Raw genomic sequence first — 24,414 nt, forward strand, 5'->3', positions numbered from 1 at the left:
TAGTTTTTACGGGCACAGGTGTAACAGCGTATCGCAAAAGAGAAAATTCTTATGATTAAGGAGAAAAGTCACCCAGTTTTATGTAACAGTAATGTAAAAATGCTCAATCGAATCAAAATCCTGAACTTTACTATAACATGGGGCAGAAAGGCTACTTTGAATGAATACATACATCCCAAAAAAAAGCCAAATATGCATTGCAGCTGGTTTAAATAATAAGACTGATAAGCAGATTAAACTCTCTTTATAATAACTAAACGAATCAGGGAATAAAGTAAAATACTTCCATTAAAGTAATATCCAGAAAAATTTGTCCTCAGATCTAGTACTCCCCGCGCGCGAACACTCAACTTGCGGTCATCTTATCAACGGTTAAGACTATTCTTGAAATTCCAGAAACACGAAGAAGTTCAGTGACAACACTTTGGTACTTCTAAAGGTAAGCCGTTTCTGACGGTTTTTCATTCACATTTTGAAAGCTGAGGTAGTCATTGTAGCCACTACGAAGAGAGTTAGATTATCTCCTCCACACATTTTGTGATATCCGTTGGTATCCGGAACTCTGGTATCATTTGTACAAGTATTGTATTCGGTATGACTTGTATAGGGTTTTACAAAAAGCAAAAAAAAACCTCTACGGTTTGGTTTGGCGCCCGGTGCTCAACAACGTATCTACCTATACGGTTATGTAACCTCATCAATGTGAAATTTCCTCGCAAAGATTCATATTCACGCTCTGCACCATTCACCACGAGACATGAGGCTTGCCTCAAACCACAACTCTGTCACATTTTACACCGAAGCTCAACCCAGGAAACGAATTTTCGCATCTTAAATGAACAAGGAAGAACCAAAACGAACTTAGTTGTAGTATTTTGTGTTCTTAAATTCTTGAAAATTATTTTTAATTTTCTTCCTAATCAATGCATTAAAGAGATCAATTTCATCTCTGAGAAAAGAACCTCGTATTCTCCAAGCAACCCCTCCCTCCCCTTTTACCCTTTTAATAAATCCTTCCAAATAATCGTTTCTGTATCGCTGCAAATGCATAAGAAAAGTTGCGGGACGCTGGACGGGAAAAATCCATAGAATGTCGGAAAAGTGCAGCCGAGAAAAAATGACGAGGCCGTCTGCTATTGGCTACTTGGTTACGTCGACGATCTTTTTGTTCAGGATTTTCGTCTTTACTTCTGATGGCTCATTAATCCTTGAAGTGTTGCAACAGGCTGGTGCCTAGCCGGGATCGCTTTTCAAACGCTTGTGGGTTTGCGCGTTTGAAAAGATTGAGAATTGCTGAGAATCATGTTCCACCACCCCTACTACCACCAGCACCGCCCTATCCCGCCAAGGTCGCAACCCGTCTTATCTGACTGAACGCACATAGCTTCAGAAAAAAAAGTTTCGGCAAAAACCGCACATAATTTACGTGACGTTCGGATGGTGTATTGCGTATATGCCTTTCACCACAAAACATCACCATCATTCAATCTCCGAAAATTGTCACCGAGAGAAAAACGTTGGAACGTCTCGGCCGAAACTGATTATTAATGTCGCTTCCAAATAAAAAAAAGACGACGCACTCTGTTTCTTTCGCGGTGAAAGGCTTGGATTGCTGTCAGTGAAACCTTAGTGGATGAATCGTTGCCGTCTCGTCGTAAAAAAGGACAATTCGCGCAGCGACGCTCAGTCACATTTTTTCTCGACGAATTGTGAAATGTTAGAAACCGTTGCGAATTGATCGGGTTTAGGATTAACTGAACTGGCGAGCAATGAACAGTTCGCTAAAAATCTACGATATAAGATGTGACAGGGTTAAATGGTTCTCGGCGGTTGTTCTTGATCGTATGCGATTATTCTCGTTGTTATGAACAGTACCTGTTTGTGCATCGGCACTTGGAAAACGAGTGTGCAAAAAATTGCTCTCCTGCTGATAGTAGAAAATCTCCGCGGGCGTAAAAAATGCAAGCGAATAAAGGCTGAGGTTAATCAACCTCTTTGGAATTAATTATCGCGTTTGGCTTCAATTCAGAATCGTTTAAAGTTTATGACTAGGTATGGAACCCATACAGTGACTTGCAACCTTCTCATCACCTTAGCGGTTTTAGGCTCCGAGTCAGATCTGGTAGAAATTTTTTGATCCCGCAGGAATGAACTGATCGGTTGGCCTTGGCTAATGTCGAGTCATCGTGGGGCAGCAGCCTCGTAACGCTGGGCTACACCATCCACAGTAAACTCTATACTGAAAGTTGTCTGTGTTTTATTCACTACAGCAAAAAACTCAAAGTAGTATCCGCCCTCTTGTGGTACTCACCAACAGTAACCTCAACATTTTTGTCGATGTGCGGCTTCCCCTTCTTCTTTAGGATTTTCAGGTAATAGAGATCACGAAAAATGTCCTCTTCATCCAAAAATCTCGGTCAAGGCACTTTTAGAATTTCTTGCTTCAGAATTAGCAGGAATCAAATAAAGCAACAAATTTCGAGTCGAAAAACAATATCTCGAAGCTGGCCTATTGACGTTGAAGTTCTTCAAGAATTTTAGGATCTCTGAATAGTGTGGAGTAGTAGAAAGCGCTAAATCTCCCGGACATACACCTTCCAAGAACATAACCAATCACGTTTGGAACTACGAATTAAAATTCGTCAGCGAGTTTCAAAAGAAACCTTATTTCCAACCAACGCTATGGATCTATTCTCTTCCTTTATTAGCATTCCACTACCTCTACAGACGAAATGAGATTTTAGAGTTGTCGGATCTCTCGCAGAATAAAGTCGTTTTCAAGGTGACATCAAAGCATCAAAGACTGCAGCTATCCCAACCAAACTCTCTATGATCCAGAGCAAAAACAAAATCCTCGTGTGATTAGAAATCGAAAATCGCGGGAAGAAATAAATTGAGATTATCTCACGAAGTGCAAATGGGAGTACATACGAATGCACTGAAAACAATCTGACGTTAGAGAAAAATCCGTTAGATTGAGTCGTCTTGAGTTCCTGAGAAGCTGTACTCTTGAAGAAACAAGAAACAATGATGTTAAGTATTTTTAGACGATGTTTTTCTTATGTCTGTCTACATTATCAGAGATTAAGTTGTTTTTCCCCAGATCGCATAGGGATGAGGCTTTAGATGGGATGATGTACTAAAAAAATTCATAGCTTATTTAAATGAATATTTTACGTATTTTTACAACATACTAGTTTGAGTAATATAGTTCTATTCGTGTCATCAATTACTAGTGAATACCACAACCATATTTTATAGTCAGGGTCTTCGGTTGTTGCCAATTCAAAATATCCAAAATGTTCGCGTGTTTGGAACAACCAAAGTCGAAAATTGGCCGATGAGTAAATGGCAAACGTGAAATCCGGTAGCTGACAGAAGCGAAGAAACACCGAGTAGCAGAAGAGGCAAATTTGCTGAGGTCTTGAAATATTTTAATTTTTATCTAGCCTATTTTTGTCCTAAAGTATACTGACTTATACTGACTTATCATTAAAAATAACTAAAGCACATGTCACAAATATAATTGAAGCACATAAAAAAAGAATCAGGTGCAGAGGTTGAATTACCACTAAAAAACACACGAAAAAACCAACCTTTTGTCTCGCGAACGTGAAACGGGACGACGCAGGTTCAACACAACGCTGAGTCAAATTGTCGCAAGAAAACAGGAAATTGGAACTTCTCCTTGAAGATTAATAATTTAATTGTACGTAGCTTTCAGCAGTTTGAAAGTGGATTTAACGGGATTTAATTATCAACAAAGCTCGGATTCCGTGCACATTGCTAGGCCTGAGAAATCGCGAAGAACCTGGTCAAAAAAGAAAAACAAAGGAAAGGAAAGGACCAAAAGAAAAATTTTAAGTAGTTCTCCAGAGAAGAAGGTTTCCTCTACAAAATAGTCATGCCACTGTTTTTCCTGCTCGCTAGGCAGGCCGGCAAGCTACTTAAAATTGCGTGTTATAAAATCTTATAAAGAAAATCCTCGGCTAGGAAGTACTGGAAGGAGATCTGCATATCATTAAGTTGTTCCGGGTTATGAGAGTTTGTAGAGAGACTAAGGAAACCCCAAATTTCTTCTTCTCGGGATATTTCTCTCAAAATTTAGATGGGAAGAATAAAGAAGTCGCAAAACCTTTAAGATTGTCCCATCTGGATTCCGGACAAACTGGATGGTCTCATTCGACCGACCTGACTGTCTCGTAGCGCAAGCCTTCCCCTATGAAATTCCACCCAGAGTATTTCATTAGGTCCTCATATCAGGAAGTTATCTGCAGTCCTAACAATATGCACAGAACCTGAGCTTTTATCAATCACTAAACCTACTTCTAAAAAGCTACTTGTAATAGATTTTTTTATTTTTTGGAAGTGGTTTCAAGTTTCTAGTTCTTGAAATTTGACTCAGTGGGGTCTCGAACCCTTGTTGTCCAATTTCCATATTGTCAACACATTGTGGATTTGAAAGCGAAATGTTGATGTCATATATTACTGTCATACGCTTGAAACTAAAAATAATGTTTTGTAATGTATATAATTATTTAATTATGCGTAGTATTTTGTCCTAGCTATCATGCTATCCCCCATTCATTGATGCCCACACACTGGTGATTGCATGGATTTGAAAACTTGCTCTGAAAATTGTATTAAATTAATTTACAAATTAGCAAGAAATTTTCAATCTTTCAACTAACCTTTAGAAAGTTAATGAGGTTTAATGAATTTCCACTATAAACTGTTATGGAACCAGTGACTTCATTTCACAATTACTATGTCATACATATTACTTCGATTATACTACTCTTCTACTTTTACTTCCCTAATAAATCTTCTTTTTATCCTTCTCAAAAAGAGACCCTTAGATCCTGTCCGCTAGTGATTTATGCCAATTTTCAATGAAATAATGTGGGAGAAAGTGACTGATGTGTCTACGATTCCATTAGGACCCGATGTGTAAGGCCCACGTGAGTATTTGATAAAGTAGCCCAATATTACTGGTTTTGCAAGTCACAACAGATTAGTCTTCCCAGTCTGACGGTTTTAGTTTTTCTTCCCCTATCACAAATTAAAAATCATGCCATTCTATCTGCATTTTTTCTACATAATCCCCGTAATCTGGAACCCGTTGTGCAAGAAGCATTTGAAATGCTACAATGGGAACGACACATAACTTTTCGCTTCGTTATGTCCAGTCTAATCGGAATGGAAGTCTAGTTTTTCGCTATTAGATTCTCTATAGTTGTTCATGCGAAAACTAATTGGCATCGCCGTATGGCGGCCGTAAATGATAGGGCGAACAGATGAAAATGTTCTCATTGGCCGCAAATCGTAATCTGTGCAGTTTTCAAGAGTATATATTAAGATTGGATTAGTAAGAGATCATTAGGTAAGAGAATGAAAGACATTAAATTAGAAACCTTCTACAGTGGGTAGGGATATGAGGAGCATATTATTTGATTCAATTCTCAAAACGAAAGCACTCTATTACGGGCAGCAAAAGGTGATTTCGTTTCCATGCATGATAATTTCATATTTTTGCTCATAAACTATCTCTACTCCATAAATTCGAAGTTAGACAGTTCTGTTTCATCGGACGAGAAAAGTTCATGGATGATGAGGCTGATACGGATGGCTCGTCCGTTGAACTCACTAGTAATGAAGGTATATTCAAGATTTTGTTTAAGTTTGCTGTAGTACGGCATTAATTTCCGTAATGTGTTTTAATGGGCGGGTGTAGCGCAGTCGGTTAGAGGTCCGTTGTAGCTGCACGGCTGATAGTTCGAATCCGCCCCAGTGCAAACCAAGCCTTTCATCCATAAGGGGTCGATGAGTTGGTACCAGACTTGTCTGGAGGGCAAAAACACTGACGTGACACATCGGCTAGCCCCCACAAGTCATTGTAGGGCTGCGCGCGGGTTCATAAACCTCAAACGAAATCTGAGTTGAACTCGAACGCGTAGGCGCATCCCCATAGGGATCGATCAACGCCGTGCACTTTATCCTTGATAGTAACATTTACAGTTATATTACAGTATATGCAGTAACATTTATAGTAACATTACAGTACTAACAATATCTAATATCAATATCTGCTGATTAGCAATTGTTAAATAGTGGTATATTTACGTATTTAATCGCGTTCAACAATAGAATCTGCAATAATAGTAAAGTAATGTGCAAAGATATTGCAATAATATCAGCATACAATAATGTAGTAACGTACTATCCATGTTTAAATATCACTCATTTCACATAGATTTGTTCAAAAGTAAACCTCCATACAAATTTTTGACGCGAATCTGATTAATAAGTGAAAACGAGGTGATGAAAGTGCGCTGACAATGAAGGTAGCGGCAGCTGTCATCTCAGGTTTAAAACTATTGCCACAATTTCCCCACAAAACCCAGTGGAAACTCTGCCGAACTGATTCTACCTGAGAAAAGTAGGGAAAAGTCGTATAATCAACTTAACGAACTCTAGATTGTGACGCCGCTTTACAGCCTCGAAAAAAGCTCGTAAAATTCAATCAGTGTTCTCTGTTATCAGCTTTTGAGTTACTTGACAGAAGTATCATCGCACTTTTCTTTCCAAATTTTCGAAAGTCTCCAGAAAGGAGAGATGATTTCTTATGTGAATTTTGCTTTACCGATTTTTTGTTCACATCTATCTACCTATAAGATCACCGTGATTTGAATCCTTTCGGGTTTTTCTTGACTATTTCTGATTTATTTTCTGTTGGCCTTTTTTCTTCGAGCGTTGGGTGTAAACTCACGCAACCCCCACCTTTTCACACGAAGATAAGCCTCGTTTCGTTTCGTGTGAATGAGGAATCAATCTCGGTGGAAAAACAAACTCGTGCAACACCAGCAAAACTTTTATGAATTGACGCCAGTTTTGTGGATTTTTGGTTTACTCCAATTGTTCATTGCATGGAATGAAATGGAAATAAAAAGTGTGCTTTGTAGGAAGTAAAGGCTAGAATAATAACTAATTAATATCAATGGAGTAATCGAGTAATGTTAATTATCTATGTAGTCAGTAGTAATAATATAAATGCTAATATTAATGGTAATACTAAAAACAGTAATAGCAATAATAAATAATAAATAAATAAATAAATAATGATGGGAATAGACGAATTCGAATAGGTTTAATTAAAGATCTATTAAGAAGTAGAGGGCACAAACATTGTGTTCTCAGATCCTCCGTATGAAAAATTTTCCGTAAATTTGTTTTAGATTGGATGTCCCTCAATTCCATTGTAAAGACACCTTTTTTCAATGAATCCGATCTTTCGTACAGCCTTCACACTGGAACTCTGCCTCAGTTACAAGTCGATAAAAATGTTTACGCCCCACATTCTCGAATTCTCTGTTCCCAATCACCGACTCCTAAATTTAGTTCCGAAACATTCCAGAAAAAGTACATCTGAGCCAGCTACTAATGAGTAATGCAGCTTTCTACTGAAAAAGTATGTTTTTTTTTTCGAGTAAAAGTAGTGGACATACGAGTGAAAGCTGATCCTTGTTACTGCGGAATTTTTCGCGATCAACTGGAGCCGCCGTCAACGTAGCGGCCGTCGAGGCTCGGCGGTGGCGGAGGAGGACGAGGACGGAAACAACTCGGCAAGCGAATTTCACGTGGACAACAGAAAATTCGCGCGGCTGTGGCTATCTCATGCAACTTGGGGCTGAGATTTGTGACATGAGACAACCCTGAATTTTTTGACTGCCTGTTTACCTGGGCACATGGCATTGAGATATCGTTTATAAACCGAAGCTCAACGGGAAACAATTTATCCTCAAAGACCTAGGCCTTTGACTAAAAATAACAAGAGTACAAGCAATATCCGTAACATATCGCCGTTCACATCAAAACAACTCGGATTGTTTTCATCGCTTCATCGCTTTCACAGCTCACAGAGCGATCCTACACTTGTCTGCCTTACGAAGAGAACCTGTACAGGATCTCTAGCACGACCACAACGACGACAAAAGTTGGCGAGTGCTGAACTTGAGTGAAACACCCGTTGCGGAACTTCTCGGTTTAATAGTATTGCATCACGTTACATACACAATTACAATACGCATTATTAATTGTATTTACTACTATGTCCTATGTATTCTAGTTTTTTAAACTTTTTTCTTTATATTTGTCATTTTTCTATTATCTGTATTTTCAATTATATTATGATCGTACACCACCTGAGACACTTACAGTACGTGCTTAAAATCTGAATTCACTTTTGTATGAACATCTGAGCTAACCTAGTTCGTTTTCTAATCATCCTTGACTCTCCGTAAAGTGCAGCTCCATGCTGTATTTTACGGCGAGTCAAGGATAATCAGAAAGGATATTTAGTAGTAGAACTTAGAAATCCGAAGAATTTCACTTTTTAAGGGATCTTCGAGTTTTAAAGGACGTCTGACTTCTCTAGACTTGGACGAGGTGCACTGCAAGGGTGTAATTGTCCTCTGACGTCCTTGTTCTAGAAATGACAATACACTTTGTTAGAATCGATAGCTGAAGTACAGTCGGCTCAACCTCACAATAGAAGAACAGCTAATTGTAATATGAGTGAATTCAATATTTTAATATTTTTTCGAATTAATTCACGACATTTTGAAATCTCATGATTTAAACCCCAAAAACTCTCAAAGTATGTAAGATCTTTTCTGGAACTCTGAAATACCACCTGTTCGCCATTTTTACCACAGTTCACAGCAAAATGGCTGATCTAAGAAAATTTCTTGCTTTCACTTCAGCTCACACGCTTTGCTGAAATGAGTCCACCTTGAAAAATCTTTTTGTGGTTTCCTTCCTCTTCATTTATTTCCCTTAAGTGGTATTTTCCAAGGATATTTAACTCTCTGTTCGTGAAATTAAAAATATAACCTGCATTCGAGAGCCGTTGGACTGGGCCAAACAATCTAGTGAGAAAATCGCTACACTGTTTTAGAATGTGGTTAAATCCATAAGTAAGGTACTGGTTTAGCGAGAGGGATGTTTGGCAACTCCTTGAATCATTCGCTCACTGCAGCAAGTCCCGGAATCCTAAAATATCGCAGAGCAATTTCCTGGTCCTGCAATTCACGTGCTAGAAATGTGGGATAGGTTGGACGATTCGTGGGATTGTGAATATTGCGAAATACAGCAATCACAAACACACGGAATGTGGGCCTAAAAGAAGCTGAACAGCAAAATCCACCGGTTTTTCCATACCACTTTCGATTTCGAACTCATCACTGTGAAGAAATGTTGACCGTACGGTTGACTCATCATTGACTGTACCGACCAAGCTGTTTCGGTCGCACTCTGCTAACGACGATGATCACGGACGTTTCCCTAAGCGGTGCAAATTGACTCATAACGTGCACATCATGCTCGATCCACGTGAACGCATGTGAAATCCACATGCGCTAACGCAAAGAGCATCATCGAGTGAGTCGCTGCTGTGAAAACGACGACGAGGACCGACGCACGAAAAAAGCGGCATCGGCTGGACTCGAGTGGAACGCGTTTTGCAGGATTTTTCAGTTGCAGAAATATAGTGCTGGCTGGAAATTTCGAGCTGCAGTTCCGAGAAAATTACAGACTGGACGTCGTACTTTTATGAGAAGAGTTCGAAGGGTCATCAGCTACGTCCTCCATTTTACTGCTACATGATATTCTCATCTGCGGTAGTTTCTGTCGTCCAGAGCGAACGGAATTTTATCGTCAACAAAAGTGAAATATTTGTCAGTGAGCTGAAAGGTGAGAGAAGTGAAGCTCATTCTTCTTTAAACCTTTGATGATGATGCTAGAAGGTCTAGAAGAGAAGGAGAAGATTCTTGATACGAAAAAAAGTACTGGAAATGATCAAAGAGGCCGGTCATAAAAATCCTGTAAAAACCATCGTTATCGTCTTCCCACTTAAGACACATTCAATGCAAGTAAATGACTGGCTGTGATTCCTTGCGAAATGAGCGGGCGTAGTAAAAACCGTACTGTTTCTGGGATCTCGAATGTTTTCACGCAAAAATAGACTTTCAAAGTGAAGTTCCTGTTTACCAGCGGTCGGTGAATTTTTGGCACGTAGTGAACTTGACCTTGATCCCATGCCCCCCACCCGCATCAGAAAGAAGCTCTAAGATCACAATGATTATCGTTTCTTACGTCAAAATCACTTCGTGTGGTTGCGTCAAATGTGACGCATGACCGAGCGGAATCGAAACAGACAATAAATAACCCATGCACTCATTATCAACAGACGTAGGGTTGTTTTGGCGTCGATACCTACATCTAAACGTCTGAATTGTACGTTCCGGGTTCACTCAGATCACTAATGGTCAGGAACCAGTTCGACAATTCGCGCATTACGGAGGACCTTTGATTCGAAAGACACAGACCGATTATGTAACAAAGAACGACGCCTCAAATGGCCTTGAAGAACGACTTCCATCCAATGTTCTAGAGTGGTGTTTCAAACGAATTCGCCGGGTTCATCGACGCGGTTAAATTTGGTAGGGTTTCCTTTGAATTATGGGCATTTAAAGCTTCGAGTTACGAGGATACGATTCTAGGAATAGAATTAGATTGATTCGTTTATTTCTTCAAAAAGCGAGAGTGAAACGTTACGTAGTTAAGCGTTTCTGGTCTATTCTCCGGAAACTGCAGATGTTTATGGGTAAAATGAGAAAGATGTGCCTCCATCACCTCGACTGTACACCGTACATCGTTCGTGTTTTTGAAAAAAACCTGAAATGAGTCTGCTTTTCACTGCAAATCTCATTGCTCACTGAAGGAAGGTGGGAAATACCGACAAAACGATGTATGCGTCCAGAGAAGAAATTGGGAACTGTGTCCGCTCCTGCCGCTTCCATGCTATCAAGGATTACGGGGTTGTAGCTGGGACTCAGATGAGCCGATTGTGATCTAACAACCTAACAACCCGGGACTTCGCATACATAATCTATTCGTGACCTTTTCTAGGTTCTAGTCATAACTGTCAGTAGGCGGAGTCGGTTATCATATCAGGGCACGGTTATACGCCTTTCTGATTAAAATGTAATATAGCTTAGCTGTTAGGGCTGCGAAAGGAAATATTTCATGTTCACTGTTATATTCCAACTATTTATCTGTCCAAAAATCCACTATGTCCTATAATCAAGAAGACTTGTGACAGTTGTCTCTATTATTAGTTCTACATTACACAATTTGTGAGTTATAGATAACAATTGTGATTGGCGTAGATCCCTGTTTTCGTTCTTACTTATAAAAAAAATAACCTCTTGGTAGTGCATTGTGAGAAGATGAAAAACATGTGAAGAAATTACTGCACTTTATTACTTATAAATTATTCAAATATAAATTTGTATCAATCTATCGATGTCACTTGTTATTACTATCTTTTCTCCATATGTTTTTCCCACTAATTTAATTTTGTTTGTTAATTCAACGAAAGTAATCCAGACATTCTTAGTCTTACTCGCAAGATTTCCGCCTGACGCACGAATCCCTGCTGAAAGCCATTGTTATCAGTGTGAATATGTAATAGCAAAGTATAACCAACGAAATAAATTCGTCAAAGAAAAATTTTGCCTGTAATTATGGCATACAACGATGAAATTATCGCTGTAATTCGTCATAAGCAGTCGAAAAATCACATGAAATAAACGATTAACTGGAAGAGAAATAATAAAGAGAAGTATAAATCAGTTCATGTTAATGGGGAAGAATTATTGTGGTTAATTCTCAATGGTAATCATAAACAGAAAATGTTGCTAGAGGTTAAACACCTCTCTAGTTCCTCTGTATTTTCCGGATATTTTTTTGGTGATTTTGATGGCAGACGAAATAAACAAAGGCTCAGAATTATCCTACAATGAAATTCTCTCTTCTCTAAGACGAGATATCCGGAAAGTTTTCCAGAAAGGGAAATATTTCCGTAAGCAAATGTCAGTGACTGCGTCCGTCACGGGATTAACAGCATGCAGATAGTATGCGTTATAATGTAGGAACACAAATAGATTTCGTAATTGATTGATTTTGATTTCAAAACACGATTATTCATACCTTCATTATTTACAATTATTCGTGAATTATTTCTGACAAATTTACGAAAAGGAACATTCAGCAGAGATCAGGAAAACCAAGACATCTTCATGTGGAAGCTAAATTTTAGACCAGTAGACATTGGAAGGTGAATAAACTACTACGTGAAGAAAACAAAGAAAACAAATTAAACAACAAAAACAACAAACAAATTCCGGAACATGCAAATTCTTCAAAATTCCTTCCTTTTTCGTCGAACAGTCACTGAGACGCATCGTCGTTCCGTTCAGTTTTCGTATAGAAATTTTGATTGTTTCACATGTGAGGCGCACGGTGAATTGGAGAGAAACTCCTCCTAAGAGCCATTCCCAGTATACATGGTTAATCCTTGACGTACTAGTCGCACCTGGTTGTACCGTTGTAAAAATTGTAAAGTTTTAGTCAGATATCTAAGCAAACAATTAGCAAAACCACTCACGAAGGATTCTTTTTCTAAATTTTCTTATCTGGAAATGAAAGTTCTTCCATCGACATTGTCCATTCTTTCCAAAGTGAAATTTTGCTACCCGGCTTACTTACAATTTAAAATGTAAGGAAGCCATTTTTCAAAGCTTCAGGATACAAATGTGGATTTTTTTAGTGCTTCGAGGGTAGACCAATCTTAGCTGTTTAATTTTCTTTGGTTACAAGACTCGTGGCAGAGAAATAGAAAGATCCATGAAACACTGCCGTTTCTATGTTAGAAGTGTAGGATAACCATCGCCTAAGGCAGTGGTATAAAAACGCCTCAAGATTCCTCTTATTTACAGCAGCAGCACCCTCCAACAGCTGTACGTGAACTGTTTACCAAACGAGTCATAAATCCAGTATCATTCCTGTAGCCAGAAAAACGCTTCGACTGGAGATTCAGAGCCAGATTTTGCGGCATCCAAAGGGCCGGTTGAGGTGCATAGTCGATGGCGGGAATCAATATCTATCATTTTCATTCGCTTCGGGTTTGATGATTGAATGAAAGGTTAAGTGCGCAATACATAACATCGGATTTTAAAAAATCTGAAAACAAATTGTCTACAGCAAGCGCTTTTTCACAATCACAACGAAAATTTTTCCCCATCATCGGAACTTCGGCCGTTAAGGATGAAAGGAAACTAATTATCTTCTGCAGGTGCCGGTCCATGAACATCAGCAACTCTGCAGCTAATCCAAACCGTGACTTTTCTAGATCATTGTCCGCAAAAACCTGAATATATGGGCTGGATCAATGACTTTTGCGTGCGCACACGGCCTAAATCCCTACTAAGTGCCCATTGTCGTGAATGTGGCGGGCGGAGTGGTTCGTGAACCCCGTGCCGGAAAATCCGGAATTTCAATTTCAACTGACAATAATCTGATTACATCCGAGTTCTAAAGCGTTGCGTGTCAAAACTATGACTCACAGCAATTGTTCCACACACACCTACGCTTTTCGTGATCAACGCCGGCGTTCATCCACCTCTAGCGTTCAGTCTCTCCGCTACCCGCCTCGCACTCGGCCCGTTCTTGTTGTTTGCCCCGCCTTCTGCAACCCTGGCTTTGTGTTCACGTGCGCTCCGCATGAGCCTCGGCCCCGCCTCTCGCTTTCCTCGCTCCTCGCTCAGTTGTGCTGTGCGCCGGCACCGATGGAGCTCGGTACAGCTCTTCACAGCCGGCCACAATGCAACAACCCCACTTTTTCTGTCATATTCTGAGATAGATCAGTTTTTCTACCATTCTGCAAAACTGCAGGCGTCAAGATGATAGATCACCGCTGCGGTGACTGACCGAAGCGAGCACGACGAGGCCCGTTGATGTTTGCGTTCGTTTGGTGCATATTGATCGTACGGCCAGCGGCGTATAGCAGTCCTGTTTTTGACGGCGCTGTTGAACCACTTTCTGACCTTGAAATTGGTGGACTTGAGCGTTTTCTCTCTTAAAAACAGGGAACAACCAAAATCCACCGGAGCAGTTTCTTGTTTTTAGGGCATGTTTGCTCCCAGGTTGTTCGACCCTCTGCTTTAAGTGCCATCCAGACCTCGCTAGTGATCTATGGCCTGAAACTAGATTTCTTTAGGACGACAACTTTCATGTTATTCATTCGTGTGTGTTTGTCTGTTCTCCTACCAACGTTTTTACGATCATTTCACGCCCATCTAATCGCGTCCGCTAGGAAAAACACAAAGAGCATCCATGAAACCACATTTGTTGAGTAAGGAGCGAACACAGTTGCATAGGATCTATCTGTGAATTCTGGCAAATTTTCCGGAACATATCGGGTCTTTCATATAACGTTTCAAGGACTTCAGGTTAAAGTATTACTTGAACCATTGAACCTTGAAACGGTTTACTGGATATTCCCAGAATGAGTGATGATCTGCTCCGGATTTTCGGCTATTTTTAGAAGATCATCGAGTTTTCATGTCCATTCCTTCTCATTTCCCTTCTTTCGAGAAAAAAAACGTAATGTTTCATAGAACTATTAAAAATCGAGCAGCTAGGACAGTTCGACTTCTTGTTTCTTGCAATAGTTGCACTTTCGGTTTTTTTTTCTGACTTCAATTTTTCTCGAGACTTTTCTTTCGATTAGACCAATTTTTTCTCCAAAAAATATAGACCAGTTCTAAGGGAGGAGCTCTGATGTTCTTGAGTCCCCTACAATTACTTCTAGAAGATTTCAGATGATGATGTTAGGTCTTCAAAGCGTTCTGGATTGTCCTTGCTTTTTTTTTGCTCTTTGAAAAAAAAAAGAAATTTTCATTCGCCCTACTCCAGTGTCGAAGCAGCTAATTTTCTGTGTTTACTCTTTCTTTGTGTACGCATGCGTTATTACAACCTCCTTTTTTACTTCAAAATTTCCTCGAGCACAGTTGTCAGAGGAGCTGCTTTTTCTCTCAATCCAAGCATCGTTTTTTAGTTTTCTCACGTGTGGTCCATTTTTCACATTTTGACTTCGTATAAACCACAAGTCAGTGGTGACAAACTGTTAGTATTTTTATTTCGTTGGGCGAGTTGACAAGCTAGGTCCCACATCATTTTTTATTGTTGCGTTTAACAGTAATTCGCTCGATTAAAGATGTTCTCATGCTTAAACGTTTCCATTTTGTTCGTTCTTTGCACAGTCGTAGACTTCAAAGCGCTGTCACACGCGGCCCCGCCCCTCGGAGGGGTGGAGTACGTGCCGTTCGCCACGGGTGCATTTAGTCATACAATACTAGTATTCACCCTACATTAATGGATTCCTCCCGCGTGATCGGAGGGGTGGGGCTTGCGGGCATTTAATGTCAAAGTTTGACATGAGGCCGGCGGTTACAAATTGTTGCGGTGCTCAGCCGGAGCTCACTGCTCCCATCTTCTCCTGACCTTGTCCCTGTCCCCACACCTCACACTACCTTACTTCACGCTTCACACAACTCTGACACCGTACGGTTTCGGGTCCGGACCTATTAACCTACAGGACCGGTCATACCCTTGTCTGGGGGCTGCGTCCCCCACCTTGTTGGGGACGCTGGGGTGGAAGGAAGGGTCTGAGTTCGTTCCATTAGTTCTGATATAATACTTGCCTGCACAAGTGAGGTTATATTGACCGTTCACGTCATATCCAGTTCATCCCCATTTTCTTCGTCTCTTCATTTCTAAGCTCGACCGGACTCACATCTTTCTTGCTGGTAACCAGTTCCTGGAAGGGTCTGAGTTCGTTCCAGTAGTTCTGACATGATACTTAGCAGTTGCTTTCTGAAGGTATTACAAAGTATCCGGAAATCTCATGGTAGAACAGCTGTCGTTGCCTCTCCACTACTCCAGTGAATTCCGTCGCTGCAATCAGGGGCGCTTTGTTTTTCGCGGCTTCCGTTTCCGTTGATGTTAAAAATTGAAATATTTTGCCTAGATCACAATGTTGACAATTTGGATTATGGTCGTTCAACGAACGTTTCATTACCTTCGCCATGGCGTCTTTTTCTCTCATTCTTTCTTGGGCATAATTCCCAGTAGTGATCAGTAGATTATTTAATATGATCGATGAGTTATTTATTATTGAATATGAATGATGTGAATGATTTTTATTCGCAAATTCTTTTCGCCGTCAACTTCTAGGGTCCTCCTTGATGCGTTTATAGTCGTTCGTTGTTTAAATGAAACGTCCTACTTTCAGTATGTCGATTTCGTTCCGTGTTAACCCGGAATACGCTAAAGTAAGCGAAATAGTGCCCGGATTGTTTATATGTGGAGTGAGTGCGTTGACGCCGGAGGATATGAAGAAAAACAAGATTACCCATATCATCAACGCCACTACCGAAGTGCCGAATCTTCGAAGTTTGGGCGATATTCAACGCACGAAATTGTGGCTCGAAGATACTCCACAAACCTATATCTACCCACATTTGGAGCTACAGAGTGATCAGGTAAATAGTAATAATTCTGAATTGTATTTGGACATCTTCTAAATGACTTTGTGTTCAAGATCCAAGCGATTATTGCCGATGGCGGTAGGGTTCTTGTGCACTGTGTGGCCGGTGTGTCACGATCGGCTTCAATTTGCCTCGCTTTCTTGACGAAGTATAGGTAGGGCTTGGATCCACGTTCACCACCTGCTCCGTCAGGTTTTCGCCACGCATCGTATCCTACAACTTGCAGGTGTCGTTCGCTCCGTGACGCCTATCATCTGATGAAGTCCAAGCGACCAATGGTCCGTCCCAATCTCGGTTTCTGGCGGCAACTCATCGCATACGAACAGGTTTGTGGGTTTACGGGGGTTAGCCGCACTCATCCTACACTTCTTCTATTTCCGCTGATCATGGTCTCGGCTAATAGAATTCAAACGTCCCAAGCAGCAGTTTCAATTGAGAACAGCTGCTCAGGCGTTGTTTCATCCATACTCACAAAGCGCGCGTCGAAGTGGTCACGAGATGGGGTTACACTCCGATCATCTGAGATCCTAAAGAACAGCTACGAGGATCGTAGGTAGCAGAGTACGAAGGAGAACTTGGCTAAACCCTGGTTCATCTCGGTCCAGTAGTCATTTCGGATTTTCGTGGAAGCATTTCAATACGCGTCTAACCATGAGACATCTATGCAGTAACATAAATGTTTACTGACGAATGTTTACTAGTAACGTGTTTTTTACGTACGTTAGTGGGGAGCACATCAAACATGTTCACAAGGAACTAGATTCTCTTAAAGAAATATTTCCCTTCTCTCTTTTCTATCTGATTTGAAATGACAGCAGAAATTATGCTCTGATATTTAAATTACTTGTTTGCTGTGACGTCTGGGTACAAATAAAATAGGAAAAATAAGAATTAAATGGAATATTACAAGAATTAAGCTCGTGATTTTTTGTTGGCAATTACTTTGCTTATAGCTACTTAACTTTGAAAATGTTTACTGCACGATTCAGGGAAAATGACGGGCGGATTAATGCAGCTAACCTTACCCTTACTACTCTCAGTAGGATTTATATTATTGAAACATCGTCGGCCTTTCTTTTCGGAATATCTTCAAGTTTTTGGTACCTGATTTGATAGCAGGTTTTTTGGGTATCGTCTCCAACTTCAAATCCTCGCCCTCCTGATTTGAAATACTTTATGAGTAACGTAATTTTGTAATAGTATGTAATATGTATAGTAGATATCGTTTTAATATGGCGGAGTTATGTACCACCTTATGACGACTCCAGCGAATTTAGAAAAAAATCTGCAGGAACATATCGCCTGAAACTTTTGGCTGGGATGAAAGATCACATGCAACGATTTTCTTGTGCGCTGAGAAAAACTGCGCTGACTGATTAGCGGTGGTTTGCCGCTGAGCGCAACGGCGAAAAGTGGGAAACAACCTTGCCCTGAACGATCAATCACGTTTGGGAAAAAATCAATACTCGACGAATATATCAAATTATGGTTGATATGGTTTTAGAATGTGAAGGAGAATGCGGGTAGTGTTCGACTTGTCCGAGATGAGGCCCAGCCGGAATGTTTGCTGCCGGATGTATACTTGTCGATTGCGATCCAGCCCCGACCAGTGGTGAGTGAAGAGGATTTTGAGCACTACTTCCAGAGAACGGTATTGAATCAAAGGTCTGGACACAAACGCTGTAACTTCAACTTAAGGCTAACAGCCCCTGATTGAAATAACTTTGGGAAGTCGTTTCTTTCTGCAAACTTATGAAAAACCATCTGGAGCTTGGTCGTTCTGTAGGCATGACCACCAGTTTTATTTCGACCACCTTTGCCTTCTTCGAAACAAAGTAATTTCATGAATCATGTGTTGATAAACGTTATCAGCGCTATTTTTTGAGCTATCGCATGACCAATCACTTTCCACTGGCTCCATAACAAACTGTAAAGGCATTACGAAGGGACGTTCCGATCCAGGCAGTCTTTCGAATTTCTGAGAACTCTTTTAAAAAGAAAGCGGCGAAATGAAGCCACAGATACTAATACCGTATAGCATGTTCGAGGATGCCCGAAAAATGCCTTCGTGAGGTGGTTTTCGTCTAAACAACCTTAGGAGAAGATTTCCGTATTGAATCTAATGATAAGCAAAGAAACATCGCTACTTTTTTGCTCTCTGCTGTCTCCGTTCCTCCTTCTAGGTTTTGATCAAAATGTCAAAATCTCCATGTGTTGTGTACCAGACTTTTGTCCTAATCGTTTCCCCTGGTCAGGTGCACTGATAAGCGATGTGTTATGATTTCGCCACAAAAATCGTCCCGTATTCCAGAGTCCTGACCAGGAAGGTGTCGAGCGACAAAGCGATGAGCCTCGAGAACGACGTATGTCCGGGTTGAGGCCGAAATTTCAACCTGTGCTCGAGCCATTGTTGGAGATCACTGAGGCGGTCTGCTAGGTCCCGGAAGCGGTCTGCCGTAACCCATATGTCGTTCATTAGAGCTTATATCGAGACCACTTTCGGGTGGAGCTTGTTGTAAAAAGTTATGTCCTATACATAGTCTCACCTAGTGGGACCTGTTGTAAAAAAGAAAATCGCATGTATTTTCTCGCAACTCTATGTCTATTTTTTATAACTGACAGCACTTAGAGTGTTGTTCTGCTTCTGTCTAGGCAGCTATAACGCTCTGCTTCATGGTTCTCATAAGTACTACCGTATTTCATCTTCTTCATCATCATCACCATCAACGTTCGCTCTCGCATACGGTCCGTTACGGGTACATTGCCTTCTATTGGCGGCGATTATTTTGAGTATATATACATATATGTATAGGGTTTAAATCCACACGGGACTCATCATCCAAACATACAGAGAGACACGTTTAGATCCCCTTCATCCATCCACACGTCTTTTAGTGATTAGTTCCGTTGTTATAGTGCAATTATCTCAATTATGTGTATGAAGTTATGCGATGAACGGTGGCCGCACGGTGGGTGGGTTCACCTCGTCGACTGTGCGCTCGCTGTAAACGCCTAATTGTTGATATCTTACGACCGGTTTTCTTTTGTTGTGTAAATAGTTGTTGATTAAATGCTCAAATCGCTTCATCACTCCACTTGTTACACTCAAAACCACACCTTTATAGAGTTTTTCATAGCGGTGGTCCGAACCTGCTGGACAACTGTCATAAGCTACACACGTGTGTCATAAGAAACTGAACCCAAGGAAGAAAGAACTTCTCACGTGGGAGGTCTTGATCTGGTTCTGGAACTGTTTCAAATTTTCAGTCGATGATAATTCGCATGAATTACTGACGTGACTTTTCCTTCAAGAAGCACATTCATACACATACACAGAAAGAGAAATTGAAAAGAAATTTATTTCTTAAACGAATCCAACTGAAACAATTGAGGTTTTCCTCTAGATTCGGCCAAGAACCACAGTGTGAGACCTGGTTCTATAGAATAATACACCTTCAATATTTCACCGTTCCCACCACGACAAGCGGTTGCTTCTATGCGAACAGGGAACCGTGAGGACGAGTTGTCGCACTTTTTCTTCTTTACTTTTTTCCATTCCAAAAACATGTTCCGCCTGTTGCCTTAGGCATCTTGATGATATCGTAGGACGCAGTAAAGTGTACCGCTCAGGTTTTGTGTGTCCTTTCCGAGTGTCCTAAATTTTGAAGAAATTTCCAGGTGCCATTAGAGTGCAGGAAAAAAACAGGACAAAAACTTCTGAGATAAACAAAGTTCAACACGTGTTTGAAAGGGTTCGTATTCTTCAGGCAACTCGGCAAACATATTGGGAGCGACTTTTCGGCAAACAAACTGAACTCCTTGAAAAACGAGCGAGAAATCCCAGAATCCTAGAATTTCCGTTGATAGCGGTTTCTCAATCTCTTTTCACGCATTTTCAGGTCAACAGAGTTGTGATTCTTACGAATGCCGAGTTTCTTGTTCGGCTATGAGCGAATTCCACGACTCGCCCAGCAGTTGGTGTTGAATGTTCCAGAAAAGCGGTGTGAACGTGTGCCACCCCACGCAAACATTCACCAATTCGACAATGAAGTATCCATAGCTGGCGCTTGGCCAGAAAAAATTAACGATCAACGTGAAGTGGGGCGTTGCTGCGCCAGAGAGGGGTTATTCAAAATAATAGGGGCAAAGAGACCATACATGATTGATTTCGCATCTTCGATACGATGACAAAAGTTCCAACACGAGAATAACTCTGTTGGAAATGAATTTCGTTGATAGCGCGGTCCCAGAACCGTTCTTGGGCACATTTTCATGTGTAAACACATGTAGCCTCGCGTGGCCCGACTGGCTGTGGGCGAGCACCAGCGAAACTTCTTCCAGCGCAAACTAGAAAATAAACCGACGTGTGATCTGAAGAATTCTAGAAATAATGGATCCAAGAGCAATAGAAGTGTTGCTGACTGATTGCTACTTGAATCGTCGTGAAGGAAACGTATTTGGGCAGAACACCGAGAACATCATGGATTTTGTAAGGAGTTTAGTTCTCGTAGAGCTCGCTCGTGAGGACAACATTTTGGTTTGAAAGTTGGCGGAAGAAGTCGTCGAAGGACTCATAACTAAGGGAGAGAGAGGGAATTTGTTCGAACCGATGAGTCAAGCGACCCTTGGTCGGGCTCCTCTGACAATACATCTCTATCCACGTTCATGTTCTCTATTTCTACTACGAGAAATTTTGTCTTTGACCCTGAAGTTTCGACAAAAGTAGAACCAAAGCAAATGGAGTAGGAAAGTATGAGTTGCAGGAACGATATGATCAGTTCACTAATCCTTAAATTTTTCATGTGCCCGGAGTGTAAATATACAGCAATTACTCACATTTCTTTAATATTTTATTCCTCACATACTTTTATCGTTGATTCCTATCAGTTAGGTGTCCATCTCCAATACAACCGGAGAGCTTCCACAACTCCATACGGGAACTCTCGGCACACGTGCTGGGCTCCATTGTTCCGTGTCTGTCTTGGAGCAGGACAGTCTTCAAAACTCCTTGCGACTGCAATCCTGTAAAGTGACAAAGCAATGCTCGATAAATGTCGTGTAAAAATCACACACAACCACGAAAAAAAAAACGACAATAGCAGTTTATCAAAAAGTCTACCCATTTACGCGATATTACAACATAAATGAAGTGAGGAACTCTTGACCGAACTCTAGCTATTCTACATCCGCACTGTTCCACCATAAGCATAGTTTCGAGAATATTCTACCTTCCTTCCTAAATATATTAAATTTAACTGGGAAGAATTAATTTCAATTTAATTTTAATTAATTAAGAAGATTAAGAAGGTGTTCCCAAGGTTCTGGAATTTTTCTTGGGAAGTCCCGGAAACTTTCGATTCTTGTTCGATACTTATGATGTGGTAGTTGTAGAAGCTTCTCGGAGGCAAAAGGTATGTATAGTCGAAATCACTCCCTTAACCTTTAGTTTAATTTTTTAAATTTTTAGCACCATGCCAATTTCACAAAAGCAGCTTTGAGCCATCGTCTTCTTTGAAATGCGCCGCAGCGGTGTCTGTAACATCAACAGCGCATTGCCATTATCATTAGGACTGTTCATCGTTGTTTCGTCGGCATCGCAAGAGGATACACGATCTTCCGTGATCCTGGGATTCGAATGGCGTACTACGAGCTGCTTCCAAAAGAACATGCGGTTCCCGTTGTCGTCTACGGAACTCAGCTTCAGAAACTCGCAGAAGCTGTTTGAGAAAATCGGCTGAGAACAACTTCGGTGTATCTAATTCTTCATAATAATGCGAGACCCCATACCGCTAAGGAGACCTACGGCTAGACGGAGACAGAGCCCATCCAGTTCTCCCGATTTAGCCCCTCTGGTTGTCGCTTATTACGCACCTTCAGGAATTTAGTACTTGAAAAAGCCTTATCAAGTTCGATGACGTTAGACGGACGGTCGCTGACTCCGAGTGCCATCCTCGCAGCGTTGAGGAAAGGATCACTGACCTCCCAGTTAGGAGGACCAATGTGGTGACTAACGATGGCAAATATATTGTTGATTGATTTCCGTTGTATTGTTGAATTCTAAAAAAATGGAGAAGAAAAATGAAGAATAACAAGACTTTCTTATCAACCTAATTTATATCCATTCTCCTTTTCCTGAAGAAAAAATTCTGACTGCATTGTCCAGTGACCTTCTCTCTTTCGTATAGCACGTTCCTCCTTCTCAAAACGTGACCATAGATTTGGCTAATAAGATGGATCGTTGTATAGTTGTGTTTTTCCGGCGATAAGTACAGCATTCAGTAGACGAATGAGAGCGCATGTTGTCCGTCTTGCAGGTCATTCCTTTGAAAAATGCACACATTTACCGAGAATCTTTCGAATTCTCTCTTTCGTAAATGGATTAAGAAGAAAAAACGGGGGAGAGACAGTAATTAGCATGCTACAAGGCGTATTCGTCCCGTATTCTTCCTCAAATTAGCATTCATTCACGCTCCTGCGTTAATTTGCCGGTGGACATCCTATGGTTTCAAAAAAAAAGTGCGGTGGCGTAGCGGTTACCACGTGCTGGCCATGACAGTTCGGAAAATTTTCTTTGCAAAAACAAACCGCCTCGATGACAAATACAGTTACAAAAAAGTCGAGTTCCGGTTTCCTCTTCTCTTTTTTTGTTCTTATGAGGTGCCCGAAAACGTTTTGGAAACTTTTCAATCTAAACCTACAATTGTTGTTGCGGCACTGCTGTAACTCACTGGTTTCGTGATGAATGGCAAAAGAAACTGTCTCGAAAACTCGAGTGAGGCCACAAAATGCAGCTGCTGTCAAGGCGAAACAATAAACAAAAGTCTTGGAAATGAGGTTGTTGAGGTACTATCACTAGCCATCAGTCAACCAGACCGGTAAGAATCACTGGACCTACTGAAGGGACGGATTTCTATGAAGGTCAGCTGTGCTTGGGAATGATGAAAAGATAATGAAAATTTTATCCACTCTTATTTCCTGCGTGAATTCGCACTCAATTTCTTCGCCCTCAACTACTTTTTTACGTTAGCACCCAGGATTCTGCTAGAGAATCACTACATTGCATTTGGTTCTGCATGTTTTAAGGTGCAAGAAAGAAGACCAAAATTGACAGCACTCATTTTCCAGGCGCTATCTGGTTAGATCATCATGATTGTGAATTTCTGATCAAAGAGGAGCGATCGAACAAAGTTCATCTTCCTCTCAAATGTGTCAAGAAACTGGAACCGTATATTTTGGAAAGTACTTTGGAAGTTCACCTTTTCTCAAGCAAGTAAAAGAGCCCTTGTATGATTTATAATATTCGTATAATTTCGAATGTCCGGATGTAATTGTTCAGATCAGTCAATCATCGGTTTAATCTAATTAAATCTTTTTTTTCTGTAATTGTTTTCTGTGATGCAGAAGCTTTGATGCAGAAATTATAAGAAACTGAACCTTCCTAGGCTCGTATGTCAAGTGAATCCGTTCTTGAGCCGCCCCGAATGTTCTGGATTACGTTCTCGAACGTTGATCTATCCGTTAGACATACTTTTGTGCTCTTTTGACCATTTGACAATACTGTGAAAAAATCGATCATGTGGCAGAACAGCAGAACCCACCAGCTACGAAGATGAGCACGATGTCGACTGCCCAGTCGCTTCTTCCGTAATTTTTGATGCCGAATTTGTCGAAAACTAGGATTAATTTCTCCGATTTGTGTAGCATGAATACCGCAGTGTTCTCAGTAGAAAACCTTGATTGTTTCAATGGTCAGTGATTAATTCACCCGTGCCAAGCTATTTTTATTTCATAATGATTCGTGAATCACAACCGTTGTTGTCCTTTTCCACTTGTTGTCTTGGAGTTCGTACTAGCACGAATTCCGAAGTTTGTTTTTCATTTCGGGCATTCTATTTCCCTTTGCGAATTTTTCCAAGTCTTCCTAGTTCCCTGAGTCACTTTTCTCTCCTAGGAAAGGGGGAAA

General features: G+C 40.7%; 3 protein-coding genes across 6 annotated transcripts; 2 read left to right on the forward strand and 1 right to left on the reverse strand.

Annotated features, from left to right (window-relative positions):
• Positions 1-5,603: 5,603 nt before the first annotated feature.
• Positions 5,604-7,429, forward strand: RB195_006276 (uncharacterized protein; the record flags this gene model as incomplete). Its single annotated transcript, XM_064179281.1, has 2 exons — positions 5,604-5,658; positions 7,236-7,429. The coding sequence occupies 2 exons, from the start codon at positions 5,604-5,606 to the stop codon at positions 7,427-7,429; spliced, it is 249 nt and encodes an 82-aa protein (XP_064036246.1).
• Positions 7,430-16,196: 8,767 nt separating this feature from the next.
• RB195_006277 (uncharacterized protein) lies at positions 16,197-19,316 on the forward strand (the record flags this gene model as incomplete). Of its 2 annotated transcripts, XM_064179282.1 has the most annotated exons (7): positions 16,197-16,445; positions 16,505-16,605; positions 16,678-16,777; positions 17,956-18,063; positions 18,763-18,814; positions 19,104-19,196; positions 19,264-19,316. In XM_064179282.1, 7 exons carry the CDS (start codon positions 16,197-16,199, stop codon positions 19,314-19,316), a joined length of 756 nt encoding a protein of 251 aa, XP_064036247.1. The 2 variants fall into 2 exon arrangements, with proteins under 2 accessions (XP_064036247.1, XP_013303382.2); XM_013447928.2 differs by lacking the exons at positions 19,104-19,196; positions 19,264-19,316 and having other exon boundaries at positions 18,763-18,888.
• Positions 19,317-19,914: 598 nt separating this feature from the next.
• On the reverse strand, positions 19,915-24,155 carry RB195_006278 (uncharacterized protein; the record flags this gene model as incomplete). 3 transcript variants are annotated; one of them, XM_064179284.1, is made up of 4 exons in its annotated part: positions 19,915-20,106; positions 21,317-21,331; positions 22,323-22,508; positions 22,619-22,726. In XM_064179284.1, the coding sequence occupies 4 exons, from the start codon at positions 22,724-22,726 to the stop codon at positions 19,915-19,917; spliced, it is 501 nt and encodes a 166-aa protein (XP_064036248.1). The 3 variants fall into 3 exon arrangements, with proteins under 3 accessions (XP_064036248.1, XP_064036249.1, XP_064036250.1); XM_064179285.1 differs by lacking the exons at positions 22,323-22,508; positions 22,619-22,726 and adding exons at positions 21,387-21,473; positions 24,050-24,155 and having other exon boundaries at positions 20,078-20,106; XM_064179283.1 differs by lacking the exons at positions 19,915-20,106; positions 22,323-22,508; positions 22,619-22,726 and adding an exon at positions 24,050-24,155 and having other exon boundaries at positions 21,319-21,473.
• Positions 24,156-24,414: the final 259 nt, after the last annotated feature.

This window comes from Necator americanus, chromosome I (genome assembly GCF_031761385.1).
Source record: "Necator americanus strain Aroian chromosome I, whole genome shotgun sequence".
NCBI classification, from domain to species: Eukaryota; Metazoa; Nematoda; class Chromadorea; order Rhabditida; family Ancylostomatidae; genus Necator; species Necator americanus.